Here is a 17,847-nt window from a genome sequence, read left to right on the forward strand (position 1 = left end):
TATCTTTGTCTAACCAAACTAACGATTTAAAGTTTTGGAGATTTTTCTGTAACGATTCGACTTTTCAAGATTTCTGACTGAGGTTATTACTACCATGCATGCAATTCCAAAATTAAAACTAGTTGACCATTTAAACTCAAAATAAAGATTTTCTTTAAGTAAATAGAAGATCGTTAAAATAATCTTAAAGATTTCTAAAAGAATGTTTAGTTTGGGATCCCTAAAATGTTGTTTAAAAACAAATAAATAAAGCATAAAGCAAACATTTAAATTTGAAACTGCTAAATTCTTTTTTCCTTTTTAAACATTCAAAAGTTCTTTAAAACATGACATTAAGCAGAAGTAAAAACATATTAAAGAAATATTGAGTATATAGAATACTCAGTAAGTAACTCCACTACTGGGGTTAGGCTCTGCAATCACTACAATCATGAGTTTGAAAATCATTTCAACTAATGGAATATAAAAGTCAGGCAAATCCAGCAAAAACTATGTCATGTGCCACTTCAAGGCATTTTCTTATGATGTGTCGTTCTAGGGCATTCTTCATGCCATGTACCATCCAGGGCTTATACATATTATGTGCCTTTATAGGCTAATCGTGTCATGTCCTTTTCCAAGCGAGTGTGTCAATTGCATGGATGGCGAGTCGTGTCATGTATTTTTTCAGGTGAATCATGTCATGTGTGTTATAGGTGTCCAGCCCCACTTGTTGCACAAGTAAGACTTTATTGTAAACTTATGTTTTGTGAGCCCAAATGGGGCTAATTTTTTAGATTGGTCCATCTTGAAAATCATAGATTTTATTTTATGTCATATAGGGATGATCTAAGGGAAAAAAAGATATGGCAGTTCGATTTTTCAGCGACAGTTTTCACAAAGTCGTCGATTGTCAAAGTTGAAACCGTTGGACCGTACTCAAATTTGGTCAGCATGTTCAGAACATATAGGATCTCGTTTTGAGCGGTTGAATCGTTGTTTAAATCTATGGTTTTTCTTTAATCGTTACCAAACAGAATCTGCAAAACTAGGTGATGTTCATTCTTTTTATCTCTCAAGTGTTCATCTTTTATGTATAAAAGTATTTGTGGGTAGTGAACCTTTATATGACTGATTTGGGTTCTTTGTCCCTCAATTTTATCATAATAAGAGAAGTTGACAAGGGTAGACCTCTCATAAGTCTCATGGTTTTTACTCTTCACATCAAAGGGGTTTCCCACGTATAATTCGTGTGTGTTCTTTGCTTTTAGTCTTCCAGAATTTTGTTATTTATTGTTGTCTATCATTGGTTGATTGTTTGGTAATTATTTGGTGATTTATTTGTGGTGTTTTAGAGAATAATTATTTAGGTGATTATTTTGGAGAACATCCTAATAGGTTGTTGTTATATTCTTTGGGTCCTATCAATTGGTATCAGAGCAAGTTTTAATTTAATCATTATTATAGAGTCTACTAGTAATGGTGGAGTTAGTTCAATGATAAAATTGATATCAACTAATTATTCCATTTGGAGACCGATGATGGAGAATTTTTTATTGTTGGGTTATACTATCTTGTGTAGGCCCAATTCAATCAAGATCAATCCTGAGTTGGTGAAGAAAAGGCTGAGGAAAACTTTGTTTCTTCACTAAAGTTAGCTCTGCTTTTCTCTCTTATTCGATAAGCACTGTTATTTCCTCAATGAGTATATACTCGTTACTCGATGAGTTTCTACTCGTTACTTGATAGTTTCTTTTCTTCTTTCCTCGATGAGTTTCTGGCCTTCCTCAAATAGAACTTGATGAATATTACACTTTACTCGATGCTACTCGATGAAAGAAATTCTTGACTTGATGCTACTCGATGAGAGAAATTTGTGACTCGATGCTACTCGATGAAAGAAAATCTTGACTCGATGCAACTCAATAAGAGAAATTCTTTACTCGTTGCAACTCGATAATTTGAAAACGTTATGATTTGATTATAAGATCGTGTTTTCGTTGATTTGCAAAGAAACATATGAAGATTGAAGAAGAAGATAAAGAGAAAAAGAAGGAACACACAGAGTTACGTGGTTCGACCAATAAGCCTACGTCCACGGGAAGATTCTTTTTCTTTCTCACTTGAAGATTGCTTACAGCAGTTGTAGTTTTCAGAAAAAATAGAAAATATGATGAACTTGTTTTCCTTGTTTTGATCAATAGTATTTATAACACATACCATCTGACCGTTACACTATATGAAGTTTGTTATGTAAACTAATCTAGCTGAAAAGTATTTGAGTCATAGTTTTTACAGTTATATTGTAAAGATTTGTTTAATCCAAATGAAACGACCACAAAAGCAGATGGCACAATTTCTAAACTTTTAAAACTAATGAAAATGGAAGAAAAAGATTGAAGAAAGCTAAAGAGAAAAACTTCGACGACTATTAGGCAGTGGGTTGATATTAGCATTTTCAATCATGTGTCTAAGGAGTCTAACCCATATGAGTTGTGGAAGAAATTGGAAGGTCTTTATGAAAGGAAGACCATACATAATAAAGTTTCTTTAATCAAGTAACTTGTTAATTTGAAATTGAAGGGCGGGAAGTCTATTTCTGAGCATTTGAGTGACTTTCAGGATATTGTTAATAAGCTTATTATGAATATTGATTTTGATGATGAATTGCAGGCTTTATTCTTGTTGAGTTATTTGCCGGACAGTTGGGAAACATTGGTTGTGACTATTAGTAACTCTGCCCTATAAGGTATGTTTTCTTTAGATCTTATCAAACAAAGCATGTTCAATTAAGAGATAAGAAGAAAGGAGTTGGTAGTTCATAATTCACATACTTTTGTTGTTGAGAATTGTGGAAGAAACAAGAGTAAGTGATCTAAAGACCATGGTAACTCAAAATGGAGGTTCAAGTTTAGAGATAAAGAGACTAAGACATGTCATTAATTACTGTCACAAGTCTGACCATATAAAAAAGTTTTGCTATCGTTGGAAGAAAGAAAAAAACTAAGAAGCAAGACTCACAAAAAGAGGAAGATGATAAAAATAATGTAGCAATTATTTCTCAGAATGATAATGTTATCACCTTGATTTGTGCAAAGAGTGAGTGTCATCATATAGAGAGTTCAAACACGGTAGTAGATTCAAGTATTTCATACCATTGTGTTTCCAAAAGAGAGTATTTCATGAACTATCAATCTTGTGATTTTTGTAGTGTGAAGACGAGAAACGAGGGCTCAACTAGCATAGTTGGATTAGGTGATATTCATGTGAAGAAAAGTGTTGGGTGTATACTTACATTAGAAAAATGTGTGTCATATTCTTGATTTACATCTTAACTTGTTATCTACAAACGTCCTTGATCAAGAAGGATTTCGACATATCTTTTATGATGGTAAGTGAAAATTGTCTAAAGATGCAATAATAGTTGTCAAGGTGAATTGTGTTGCTCTTTGTATAAAACAAACTTGAGCCTACATTCTTCTGAGTTGAATGTAGTAGAAGGAAGGAATTCTTCAAATCCGTGGCATCGAAGGCTAGGGCATATGAGTGATAAGAGGATTAAATTTTTGGTAGCTAAATCTTTTATCCTTGTTGATAAAACAATTTCTTATGATTATTGTTTGGCAAGTAAGCAAATAGAATTTCCTTTTTGGGGAAGTCCACCGAAGGCAAGGAAAATTGGGGTTAATACATTCTGATATGTGTGAGCCTACTGAGGTGGAATCACTTGGTGGAAATAAAAATTTTGTCACTTTTGTTGATGATGCTATTAGAAGAACTTAGGTATATATGTTGAAGGTAAATTCGTGTCTTTGAGATTTTTGGGAAGTTTCACGTCATGCTAGAAAGGGAGACCGAACAAGAAAATTGAAGTATCTTCGATCTGACAATGGTAGTGAATATATTTCAATGAGTTCAAGTCTTATTGTTCACAACATGGCATTAGACATGAGAAGACAGAGTCTGGCACACCACTACACAATGGAGTTGCTGAGAGGATGAACAGAACTATTGCGAAGAGGGTAAGGTGCTTAAGACATTTTCGGGTGAAGCAGTGCAATGTGTCGTGTATTTGATTATCGATCTCCATCAATTCTTCTTGTTCTAGATATTTCAAGAGAGCACGGAAAGGACATGATCCCACTTATTTGCACGTCAGAGTCTTTCGCTGTTGAATTTGGTGTCATAAATCTTATATGTCTTTTAGTTTGTAAAAACAAATTATATATATTTAATAAAATAAAAGATATTTTATTAACATTTATATTGCATTAATTCAATCCAATAAACTAAGGTCCAAGGTTATATGATGTAACTTAAACATGTATGTGGAGACATACAAATGAATCATGTTTAAGTAATAACCTAAACGGTCTGTAGTAGATGGATAAGGTTGGATACCTTATCTTGATGTCATTACGGATACAACTCGCTTTGTAATTGTTACAAGTGTTGTAAAGTGCTGCAAATGATCTAATCTTGATCATTCATGAGGAGACATGTAAGCGGGGGTATACTATACAAAGAGTTTGTATAAGACCGGACTACAAAATGAATAGTTTCTCTTTATAATACCGTTCAGAGGTGTTAGTTTATAGTTAGACTATAAATGTTTTTTTCATTAGAGTAATCAGTAGAACTTAAGGAGTTAGATGTAACTACAGGGGTAAACGGTAATTTTTCTTAACTATAGTTATGAACACTTTGTGAAGAGTCAACTCACTTTTGATTGGTAATATCCATGGACACAGAAATATATTTGCAGTGCGAAGAGTGCATCTACTAGTCTTTAATGGAGTGATTGACAGTTAATGAATATTGATTAATTTAATTAAAGAGTTTAATTAATTAATCTCATATCATTAGAGATTCTAATCTACAAGTCCATAAGGTCCCTTTGTTAGCTCGCTAATGAGGAATGATTTGAATTATTCAAATTACTTAAAGGAATTTTATATTAATATGATTAATATATATTGTATTCTAATACCTTATAGAATATGGTTAATTATAGATATGATCTATAATATAAACTATATAAGAGAGATATATTTTAATGAGATTCGAATATTAAATTCAATTACAATATTAGAGAGATATATTTAAATGAGATTCGAATATTAAATTCATATGAATTGGATTCATATAGAATTACAGTATTAGAGAGATGTATTTGAATGAGATTCAAATATTAGATTTATATGAATTGGATTCATATAGAACTACATTATTAGAGAGATGTATTTGAATGAGATTCAAATATTAGATTTATATGAATTGGATTCATAAAGAGATATATGCATATAAATATGTGATATTTATATGTTAATTAATTAACTTTATATTAAATATGAATTGTTATATAGTTATTTAATTTGTATGTTAATTTATTAATTAATAGTTAATTAATTAATCAACAAATGATGGAGAATGGAGGCTAGTATAAATATATGATATTTATGTTGAATAATTAATTATACATTAAATATGATTTAATATATAGTTATTTAATTCATATGTCGATTTACTAATTAATAGTTAATTAATTAATTAATAAATGATGAAAAATGGAAAGACTTGGAGAGGAGGTTATCCTCTCCCCTATAAATATTCCATTATAACCCTTTTAGGGTAAGGGATTTTTGTGAAAAATTGCCCTAGCCTCCACTCTCATATTCTTTCTACTCTACTCTCTCAAGAACATTCCTTCTACCTTCATTCCCTCTTCCAAGGTGTTAGAGTACATACATCTAGCTCCTTGAAATCCTAAAGAATAATGGGAAAGCTCTTGTGGTGATGTCTTTGTTGGTTGAAAGGTTCAAATTTGTTCATGTGTGGAGAGGAAATCTTAAAGAAAGAGAAATCTTCAAGGATGAGTTTTCTTCTTCCCTTTATTCTCTTCTTCTTCATTAGGAGCATGCTTAGGTTTATTTAATGTTTATCCTATTTTTGTGTGAATTAGTTCACTATTTTTATGTTTTATAAAATCGATTTTCAAATTGCACGACGATCACACGCTTCCGCGGGAATTCAATTCCCTTCATTGGCAGCAAGACATACATGCATGTGCTTAAAGAACAGAGGTTAACTCTTGATTCAAAGACTAATCGATGTGTTTTTATTGGATATGGGGATGAAGAGTATGGTTATAGGCTCTACGATCTAAAAAAAAAATTAAAAAAAAAAAAAAAGAAAAAGGTAGTGAGAAGCAGAGATGTAGTATTCTTTGAGCACGAGAATGGTGCAGATCTTCTTCTTAGTACAAGGTACACTTCTACTTCAGAGTTTCGTTTTAATGCTGCTAATGATTTTACTTCAACTCCTTCTATTGTTCAAACAACAAATGATAATGTTGATGATGTACATGATAATGTTAGTGAGATACAACCTGATGGTAATATACCAGATCATGTTGATGATGATGATTGAGAGATTGGTGAAGAATGGACTTCTAAGCGAGTTAGAAAAAAATTCTTTACCTGTGTGTGAGTCATGCTTTGAAGGAAAAATGTCTAAAAAGCCCTTTACTGGAAAAGGTCACAAGGCTAAAGAACCTCTAGAGCTGGTACATTCGAACCTCTGTGGTCCGATGAATGTCAAAGCAAAGGGAGGTTTTGAATATTTCATCACCTTTACTGATGATTATTCAAGATATAGGTATGTTTATTTAATGCAATACAAGTCTGAATCTTTTGAAAAGTTCAAAGAATTCAAGGTTGAAGTTGAAAATGCATTAAATAGAACAATTAAGACACTTTGATTTGATTGAGGTGGAGAGTTTATGAATTTGACATTACAAAACTATTTGATAGAACATGAAATTGTATCCCAACTCTCAACACTCGATACACCTCAGCAGAATAATGTATCAGAAAGGATAAATCGAACTTTGTTGAACATGTTCAGTCTATGATGAGTTATGTTTCCTTACCTGACTCGTTTTAGGGTTATGCAGCAGAGACTGCAACATACATTTTGAATTGTGTTCCATCCAAGAGTGTTACCAGAACACCTTTGAAGTTATCAAATGGTCGTAAACCTAATTTACATCATTTCATAATATGAGGTTGCCTAGCACATGTGCATGAGGCAAATCCTAAGAAATTGAAATCTCGTTCAAAATTATGCCTATTTGTAGGCTACCCCAAAGGAACGAAAGGTCGTTTCTTCTTCGACCCTAAAGAAAACAAAGTGTTTGTATCGACAAATGCTATTTTTCTTGAAAAAGACCATATAAGGGAGTATAAGCCTTGAAATAAAGTTATGTTGAATGAATTTTCCAAAGAAACTACTGAATCTTCAACAAGAGTTTTTGAAGTCGGATCATCTAGGAGGTCAAATCCACCTCAAGTGTTGAGGAAACCTCAACTTCCCTCGATGCAGTGGGATGGTTACGAACCCACCTGTCTGTTACATGGGTTTAACAGAAATCCTAGCTATGATAACTGACGGAAATGTTGAGGATCCATTGTCTTACAAGAAGGCAATGGACAATGTTGACAAAGATGAATGGATCAAAGCTATGGATTTCGAAATAGAGTCAAAGTACTTCAATTCGATTTGGGATTTTTTATGTATGAAAGATTGGTGGATAGTGAACCTTTGTATGACTGATTTAGGTTCTTTTTCCCTCAATTTTATAATAATAAGAGAAGTTGACAAGGGTAGACCTCTCATAAGTCTCATGGTTTTTACTCTTCACATCAAAGGGGTTTCTCACTTATAATTCGAGTGTGCTCTTTACTTTTAGTCTTCTAGAATTTTGTGGTTTATTACTGCCCATTGTTTGTTGTGTTGATGCCCTAAATCTCATAGGGTCCTATAGTTTGTAAAAACCTTATGAACAAACGTTTGTGATGTAATAATATGAGATATTTTCTTCACTATTATCTATGAAATATGATATATTTTATTTGCATTAACCATGAACCAATAAACTAAGATCCTTGGTTATCACTGTAACTTAAGCATGTATGCGGAGACATACAAGTGGATCATGCCTTAAGTGATAGCCTAAATGGTCTTTAGTATATGAATAAAGGAAGGAAACCTTATCCTGGTGACACTACGGATACAGCCCGCTTTGTAGATGTTACAAGTGTTGTAAAGTGCTACAGATGGTTTGATCCTGATCATTCATATGGAAACATGCAAGCGGGGATATCCTAAACAAAGGAGTTTGTACAAGACCGGACCACGAAATGTTTAGTCTTGTTATATAACACTATTCATGACAGAGACTCTCATTTCACTAGGATGACCATAGGTAACATGACCTTAATCATGAGTGAGTTGGGAATTCCTGCCTGTGAGGGTCGTCCTTTGATTTGCACGAGTGTGAATGGCCAGATTACCGACTCAAACCTACCATTTTGGGGATTCGTTTGATTGGGGAACTGAGAATTTAGTACGCGATATGAAATTCACTCCTTCCTCAAAGCAAGTGTAAGTAGATAGATTGCTCCCTTAAAGGCTGATTCCGGGGCTTGAACGATGTGGGGCCACACACTTTCTCATGGCCCGAGAGGTGTTCACTCATAGTAGGACTATTGTTCATTAGAGAAATCAATGGTACTTAAGGACTTAGATGTAACTATAGGGGCAAATCGGTAAATTGGCCCAGTTGTACTTACGAGCGATCTTTGAAGGGTTATCCTACTGTTGATTGGTTATATCCAATGGACACAGAAATATATTTGTAGTGAGAAGAGTGCAGCTGTCGGTCTTTAGTAGAGTGCCCGGTAGTTAACGGATGGTGGATTTCGTTATTAAAGAGTTTAATCAGCTATTCACATACCGATGGAGCTTCAAGCTACAAATCCATAAGGTCCCCTTGGTAGCTCAATGGATTCAAGATGAGAATCAGTTTTTGGGTTAGTTTGAAGTGTTCAAATTAACAAGAGGAAATTTGATTATATATGATATAATTAAATTGGTTCAATTATATGTGATATAATTGATATGATGTATGGGATACATTATTTGGAAGATTTTGATATAGATATGATTTATACTAAATAAAGGATAAATGGACTATGGTTTAAATAATACATATGATGTGATATTAAAACTATAGCTTATAAATATAATATGATAAGTTAGTTATTATATTTATTTATAATTAAACAATTATATGATAATTGTGGTTGGTTATTTTCTCCATTAACCGTGAAGATGGGAGGTGTTTTCATTTGGTTAAGAGATCGCTTCATTAGTACAATTACTAATCGTTTTGCTCACGAGAGACTACAGGATAGCCTTCACGAGAGATTAAACGATGTGTAAAGCAAGATACTAAACGATCATGTAAACGGATTTACTAAACGATCGTGTAACCGTTCTAGCGATTTACTAAACAATTGTGTAAACGATCTGGCGAGAGACTAAACGATCAGCTAGATGATTCTCATGAGAGCGAGATTTACTAAACAATCAAGCATTCTTAGTCTTGTTGAACAATTCTTGTCTCTCGAAGAGATGAAAATTGCACTAAATTAGTTTAAAAGTTTGAATATCCTTATCTCTTTGAAGAGACATAATATTATATATACAAATTTTTTATGTGTATCTTGGCTACACTCATTTTTATGTATTCAGTTAAACTATCCAATCATAGTTTCTCAAGTGACAAATTTTTCTTTTTCTTAATATTTTAATTGTTTTTCTTTATATGTGATGGAAAATGAGATGCATAAAAATAGTGCATCTTTGGATACACCAAAATATTACCCTTGTATATACATATATATAAAACTAGCATCTTTGTATGTTCAAGAGACAAACTTTTATTTATTTTTTTTTTAGTGTTTATTTGTGTATAGGTTGTATCTTTCTACTGTTTTTTTGTAAACCACACTTGCTCTCGTTTTTTCCTAGACTATATACAACTACAACATCCTCGTCTATTATCGTGTAGATACTATCAAGGATTAAAATATTTATATTGTTATTAATATCAAAACTTCAATTTTATGGTTACATCCGTAAAATATTGATGTCAATGAATATTTCTATAAACCCAACAAATTTACAAAAAATATTTTGATTATTAACTAAGTTGTTTTAATTTTATTCCCAAACTAAATTATTAATATTGTTATTAGATGCCATTTTTATAGAGTTGTTTTCAAATAAGGAAAAATGAACCAACTTATTTACAAATGTGGCAAAATGTCATTATCTATCAGTGATATACCACAAACGGATAGATATCTATCACGATCTATTACCCATTGATAATATTTATCATGGTCTATTACTAATAAATAATAATATTTTACTACTTAAAAATATTTTTAATAGTTTCACCATATAAAATAATTACTTTTTTATATTTTACGAGTATTTATAAATGATATTAGAAATATTAATAGATTTTTAATATCCGAATTCTTTGATTTACCAAATATATCGACACGTGACAAATATTTTAATCCTTGTTATCTTCCCACCTTGTTTTTTAAACCGGCCACTTGCTCTACTTTCTCCTGGCCCACCTTCGATTTTTCTTCACAACCTTTTCTTTCCGGCTGCATATTTGGTCCTCAAAAGAAGAAAAATTCACTAATTTATTGTAATTTTACTACTACTTTATCGCTTTTACGTTGGTCAATTACTGGTCAAAGGATGTTAATGACCATTTAAAACATTTTTCTAAAAGGACCGATCAAATAGACACGAATTTCAAAGTTCAAGAATCAAAAGCGTAATTTTTCTCTGAAATTTATATGAAATGTCAAATTTATTTATTTGTTTGTAACAACATATGTTCTTTTTAACATGTCATTTGATCTTTTTAACTTAAAAACCTTGAATCAGGGCATGTTTGGATTGCCCAAAAAAAATTCAAAAAAGTTATTTCCATTTTCTCATGTGTTTAGTTAGATTTTCTCAAAAAGATTTTGATAAATACTCAAAAGTTTGTTAGGTTTGATATATATTTTCTCAAAAATGTTCATATAAATATCAAATTACTATAAAATACGACTATTATAAGTTCATATTTGAATTTAAAATACTTTCACTGACCAAGTTTTTTTATTTATTATTATTTTAAGTATTTGATCGTTAAGTTAGTCATTGAAAATGATCAAAGGAATTAGTAGTCAAATTTGATCGCCGAAGTTGGTTGCCAAGGTTTGGTTTAGAGGTGGTTGTCAGAGTTGGTCGCTAGAAGTGATACCTGTCAAAGTTGGTCGTCGAAGAGAGGCGACAATAATCATCAATAGTAGATGTTACCAAAGTTGGTCACCAACAATGATTAACAGATGAAGGGAGTCATTGAAACATTGGAGGGACGAAGAGTTAGGCTGAATTGGTAAGTTTTATCAACTCATCAAATGAGTTAGTAACCCAAACATTGAGTTGGATTGAATTGATAAAAATTATCAACTTGCTTTGGCGAGCAAAACAATGGGGTGCAAAACAACCCCTAATTGTGGAAAAAGGAAAGTAAAAGATTGATAGCAACCTGTGCGATGAACCCGTGTATATATTTTGCTGTAGGTTTTGCTACTAACCCAGTTTTTTTCCTTTTGTCCTCCATTTTGCCTGCAAATTGTTGTGTAGGTTTTTAGTTAAGCTATGCTCATAAAATTGATGTTTTTTATTGGTGGGACCCACAAACTCCCTAAGTCAAATAAGAAGTGAAGTTCATAACTCCACACTTCCCAACTCACTACTCCCCAACTCCTTGGCCCAAACACCCCACGAGGGACACCACCAAACCACCTGGGGAGCTCAGAACAAAGGACTAAAAACCAAAAGGATAGCAAACAACCAAGCACTAAAAAACAAGCTTCCAAGAGCCGTAAACACTGAGATTAGATACACACACAGAGGCCAAAGGGAACTAAATTGGCATTCCGAAGATATATCGATCATCAGACATTACATGCTTTTCAGTAGAGTAATACGAATTTTCTTTTATGCTTAGATGATCTGTTATTTTTTCTTCTTGGAGTTCTGAATGAATCATTTCAGCTTCTCATAAAAATAAAAGTTGCACATTCAGTTCGCAAAATGGCCAAGCTTGTACGAAGTAATACAAAACCCTCAATGTCCCCCCTACACCCATTGCTCAAGATCACAACGTAATTCTCATGAGATAACGAATAAAACCCTCAAAGTCCCTACACCCATTGCTCAAGATCACTACGTAATTCTCATGAGATAACGAATAAATGATATCACATTGAACATTTAGCAAAGAGCTAAAATTCTTAGTATAATTACCTATTTCTTTTTCTTTCCTTTCCTCTTGTCTCTTTTACTTCGGGCTTTTGGCCTTGACCTCTGTTTTGCAACTTTCTTGAATGGCTTCTTTTTGGTAACTGGCAGGTTATGCTTCTTATCCTTTGCGAACAATTGGGTTGTTGCTGTCTGTGGCTTGTCAATGGGATCGATTTCTTCTTCCCGAGATACTTCACTTGTTATCACAGTGACTTTGATATTTCCACTGTCATACGTTGTCGTCTCTACAGAGAAAACCAAAAGCACGTTTGGATCAACAGAATGCAACATGTAGCTGTTCTGCAACATAGATGATACTTACACTTCCAGTCTAAGAAGTACAGACACTTTAACTTGGCTAGTGTGTTGGACACTTGCACACTCTAACACTTGTTGCACATGTATCAGTACTTGTTGGTGCAATAGATGTGTTTTAGACATTCGTAACACAAACTCAAAACGGGGCCAACTTGTTACACACATATCAAACACATTTCATGTATAATAAATAGACACATAGGACAAGACTATTAAAACCTAACAGTGAAATACATCAAACTAATTTTTTTTAGCATATAATTGCATAAACTCATTGACAGTGAATTTCCTCATATTTAAAGATGACATTTTTTAAAAAAATGTATGTTTTAATAAACACGTCTGTGTCCTAGATTTAGAAAAAAAACATTACATGTCAGTATGTACATATCGCATCATATCCATGTCTCGTATCAATATCAATTCCTAGCTTCCAGTGATTAATTATTGAAACAAGTTTTGGAGCTAATACAAATGAAAACCGTCTTTTTTTTCTAAAAGAATGCATATCATCAATGTTTTTAAATGCCCAAGACGCACTAAGGCGCAATGGTCCTATAGAGCCTAGGCGCAAGGCACACAAAAAGATACGGACTTTTTTTTCTTTTTTTTGGTGAGGCGCACTATATATTAATGTTACATTAAAAAGAGAGCATAGTTGAAGTGGAAATATGAAAAAACAAAACAAAACAAAACAACAACCAAAAAAAAAAACAAATATAAGAAATTTTGCCTTTAGCCTTAGTAAACTTCCTTCTTTTAGTTAATAAAGAAGGAAATCCTTAATTATTACTAATTTCTAAAAATAATGAAAAAGCCACAAGGCTAAAAAACAAAACAAAACAAAACAACAACCAAAAAAACAAACAAAACAAATATAAGAAATTTTGCCTTTAGCCTTAGTAAACTTGATTCTTTTAGTTAATAAAGAAGGAAATCCTTAATTATTACTAATTTCTAAAAATAATGAAAAAGCCACAAGGCTCAGGGCTTTGAGCCTTGGGCCTTCAACAAAGGCACGCACCTGAGGCACGTTTTATTTTGTGAGCCTCACCTTTCCAAGGCGAGCGCCAAACCTACACCCAGGAGGGCTTTTTAAAACACTGTATATCGTTATCAATTTTATCAACTTTCCTACTTATTTTTCATATATAACTGACTTTTAGCTTCCTTATGAACATAAATAATATCTGATCTGGTTTTTTTAGATGGATACTTCGTTTTTCCACTTGTACAAGAGAAGAACTTATAACTATTATATGCCATTTTAATTGAACAGACATGTGTTCTAAGCAAGCTAGGGCAGATGGCTGATCACATGCACTTGATATTTTAATGTACAATTGTTAGTAAAATACCAGAAAATGGTGCTAATGGCTTCTCTTCCTCATCCTCCTCCCCCTCCTCGTGATCATCATTCTCTTCATCAACCGGCCTGTCAGCTGGAAGAACACCGCCATACAGCACCAGATCTTTTTCTAATCTTCTCTGCAGGATTATTTAGGACTTTTAGAAAATATGTCTCAGATGCTATAGAAGAAATAGATAGATGCACCAAAGGCTGTTCTCTTCCTTGTTTCCTCTAATCAATGACATTTTACACAACTCACGCTATAAATTCTTCATTACAACACATACATGATCACTAATTTGCAGCATTTTATCTAAAGGATACATGATGCCTACAAGCATTGAGGCAACACAAAAAAAAAAAAAAAAAAAGGAAAAAAATAAACCTTTAGAGAGATTCAGTATTAAAAGTAACAGAAAAGCTGGAGGCAATCTCTCACAACTTAAATCACCTTCCCTTAACTCTCCCTTAACATCGTTTGTATCATCTGCAGCAGAAGTGTAGCCAAAATCTTAAAGCATAGTTATAATCCTTATGATAGATAAGCTTTATATTCTTGTGCTTGAGCTTAAGTGAAGAAACAGGTTTTGCAGGGTTTGATGGAGGAGTTTTTGTTGTTCCCCCTTACAAGGAGAAGGGTTAAATTCTTTGGCAAGCTACTTAGTTCTTTCTTCATCATTCTTCCATCAATATGGCTTGGGAGAAATGGTAGACGTTTTGGAGGTGTTGAGAGATCTAAGGGAGAGTTTTCATAGGTTATTAGATCCAATACTTCATAATGAGCCTAAATGGCTAAGGCCTTTTGTAATTATCAGAGAGATAAGTGCAAGTCTCCTAAATACTCGATGTGACATCTGCAACTAAGGATTGAAAAAAATTCATATAACCTTGGACAAATCCAAGGTGGAAGAACAACATTGACATCTTTAATTTACAGCCAGCCTCATCTCCATAGTCTGCAGAAAATTAACTTTTCCTGAAACTAATGATGTGTTTGGTTCTCTCTTCTCTTTCTACCCCTGAGAATCCTAATGATTCAGCAGCTGTGTTGGGAAATCAACAATCTACCAGAAAAAAATTTCATCATGCTCTATTCTAAGTTCATTGAAGGTAGAAAAGTGGTATTATTCACAGAAAATTTACAAGTTGGGAAATCTCATCTGTTGCCTGAATATAAACTCTACAAAGCTGTCAACCGAAGGACAAAATAGCTATATGTTTTCTGCAATTCCTTCTCAAAATTAGAAAAGTCTTCCAAACCTTTTTGCGTGCTTCGATGCGCTTCCGCCGGATAGCTTCCTCTTGTTGCTTCTTTGCTTCCTTTCTCCTTTTCTTCTTCCTCTTGTGAAATCCAGTAACAAAGTCCCTAAGAAAAACAACAATTAACATCAAACAAAAGTCCAAATAAACCGATTAATCAAGTTCGTGCTTAGTTTGAAGGAAAACCTCAAGTCTTTCTCATTGAAAGAGACAGAAAGAGCTTTGTTCCTGAGAGCTCTCTTCTTTATGTGTCGAGCATGAGGCTGTGCGAGCTCGGCCCCTTCTTCTCCATCGTTCCTCACCATGGCACCGCCCCGTAACTGTAACATTCTCTTGGAAGAGAATAACAAACTTGACTTTACCGCCGCCTCTCAGTCACTGTCTTAGACTGTCCGGCCCTTCAAATTGTGCCCCACGATTTTGCCCAGCCTCTTGACCAAAACCCACACGCCAGTAATTGCCCCGTCGCCGCTGAACTGAGACCCAAAAAACCCACCACTCTGACCTCCGAAACCGAGACCCACCGCCGGCGAGTTCCGCCCTCTAGACCAAAGACCCACACCTTGCGATTTTACCTCCAGATTCCGGCGCCTCAGTTTTTGTTCCCACGGCTGCGTGTGTAGTTTTTCCCTTTCTTTGTCTAGGTTTTTGTTAGTTTTAAGATATATATTTTAATCACAACGTTTGAGAAATTATTCTTTAAGAGCTTATTTGAATACCTCGCAGTCCATATTCGAAATGGCTGACTTGTTCATGAGCGGGAACAAGTGCCGCACAATAGCTAACAGAAGCTCCCGAAAGAGTTGGTCGAATAATGTGGACTATCTAATTTATAAGGATCGGATTAGTTTTTATTCTTAGATTGGATTGGATCGTATATTGAGAAAAAGAAATTTGGATTGTACCAATCTAATCCAAATTTTATATATATGAATAATATATATATATATATATATATATATATTTGTTTAAAGTTTGATTACTTTGTGTTGATTAATGTGTGAATTTTTAATATTTCTTCTTTTAAAATTATTATCATATTTGTCTAGATCAAAAGTTTATAATAATTATCATAAATATTTGGTATTTAATATTTGAATTTTATGAGATTTTTAGTTATTAATCATTTGTTATATATAAAATTACATATTTTTAGTTAAAAAAATAAGTTATAATCGGATCCAATCTAATCCAAAATTTGAGACCCTCAACTTAATCCAATCGATCTAACTTAAAGGGTTAGCCAGCTGATTAACAATAAAATGACGTGACAGTGGTTAAATATGAATAGTTAGTAAGATGATTTGGTAAAATTATGACATGGGCTTCCCTCCCATTTTCTTCATTTCCCCCCTCTCCTTCAACCTTCCACCGCCATTACTGCACCTCTTCTGTTGCTACCGAGTGTCACCGCCTAGTGAAAAACGAATGTCAATCCGCACCATCGAAACCAGAATCTTCCTCACCAATTCTCACTACCTCTCATCCCTAGTGAGTATCCTCCCCCATTCCCCTCTCCCTGCCACCCTCTTTGCCGCCCCCACCAACCCAAACCTGAAAGCTTCAGTTCCTCAACCTTTTGATTTAACCACCTACCTTTTGATTCAACAAAACGTAAGTGTGTAGGGAAATCAATGCCACAAAATTGGTTATCCAAATCGTTATTGAAACCCCAACTAAACATTGGATTTAGAAAGGAAAACGTTGATGGGTACATCAAGGGTCAAAGCTAGAGCAGAGGTTAACATGATCGTTTCGGGTTGTGAACTAAGATAAGATTTCAGTGGGTATTAAAGAATAAATTTTGTTTAGTAGCTATATTATTTTTCTTTCATGTGTATGTATTGGGTTGCAATAACACTAAAGACCCTGACCCAAAAATTCTGTCATGAATATTAAACCACGTAGTTGTTTTCTTTTACACACAGGTAATACATTCAGAAAAGGGATAATTCTGAAAGTGGTTTTTCCCTTCAGTTTCAGAACATGCAAAAGAACGAAATTCTGATTGTTCTCTCTCTCTATTCTCTCAGGGCTTGGTGAAGAAGACGAAGATGGAGGAAGAAGGCCATTGTGATATGATCAATTGTCACACCCCCTCCTTAGCCTTAGCTCCAAGACTTGGAAGAGAGCATGAGGATATACTAGTAGCATTCCAAGACAACATTTTAATTTAACATTTCCCCCTTTATCTATTAAAAACCTTAACATGTTTATAGTAATCTATCTAAATTTCATACATATAGCTCAATTTCCTATACACTATTACATGATCCGATTACAAAATATATTTTTGGGAAGTCAATCACATAATCACAATTTCAGTATAATCTATGCATGATCATGTGTAATTTCATTCAATCATTATCCTCCAGTCTCATGCTATACGTGGCATGTTCACATCATGCATACATTAACAATCATAACAAATTTTTATGGAAACTTTCCTATAACCCGCTTTCTCCGTCAATGTGCACATCGACAATTCTTTCCCGCTAGTCATGCTTAGGTATCTTGACTATATTTCCCGCCGGTCGTCACCGACTATTATTTTCCGCCGACCGAGGCCGACTATATTTTTCCCGCCAAATACCATTTTTAAGCATGCTAACTTATATATTTCAGGTATAATCTTAGTTTCCATAGAAATTACACAGACAATATCATGGCAAGTAACATAACATCATAAGCAAGCATCTTGTACTTAC

At 33.6% G+C, this 17,847-nt stretch overlaps 1 protein-coding gene across 1 annotated transcript; it reads right to left on the bottom strand.

Annotated features, from left to right (window-relative positions):
• Positions 1-11,941: 11,941 nt before the first annotated feature.
• Positions 11,942-15,821, bottom strand: LOC120072658 (ribosomal RNA-processing protein). Its single transcript, XM_039025093.2, has 4 exons — positions 15,326-15,821; positions 15,140-15,245; positions 13,887-14,016; positions 11,942-12,455 (listed from the first exon to the last, which is right to left on the bottom strand). Exons 1-4 carry the CDS (start codon positions 15,466-15,468, stop codon positions 12,214-12,216), a joined length of 621 nt encoding a protein of 206 aa, XP_038881021.1. The 5' UTR covers positions 15,469-15,821; the 3' UTR covers positions 11,942-12,213.
• Positions 15,822-17,847: the final 2,026 nt, after the last annotated feature.

Source organism: Benincasa hispida, chromosome 3 (assembly GCF_027475165.1).
Source record: "Benincasa hispida cultivar pf3 chromosome 3, pf3_genome.v1.1, whole genome shotgun sequence".
In the NCBI taxonomy this organism is placed as follows: domain Eukaryota; kingdom Viridiplantae; phylum Streptophyta; class Magnoliopsida; order Cucurbitales; family Cucurbitaceae; genus Benincasa; species Benincasa hispida.

Excerpts from the sequence above, each read along its gene's own strand:
- LOC120072658 (XM_039025093.2), bottom strand. The coding sequence starts at position 15,468 with ATGTTACAGTTACGGGGCGGTGCCATGGTGAGGAACGATGGAGAAGAA. Across the intron at positions 15,246-15,325 it reads TTCAATGAGAAAGACTTGAG|GGACTTTGTTACTGGATTTC; the intron begins GTTTTCCTTCAA and ends TGTTTTTCTTAG. Across the intron at positions 14,017-15,139 it reads GCATCGAAGCACGCAAAAAG|AGAAGATTAGAAAAAGATCT; the intron begins GTTTGGAAGACT and ends ATAATCCTGCAG.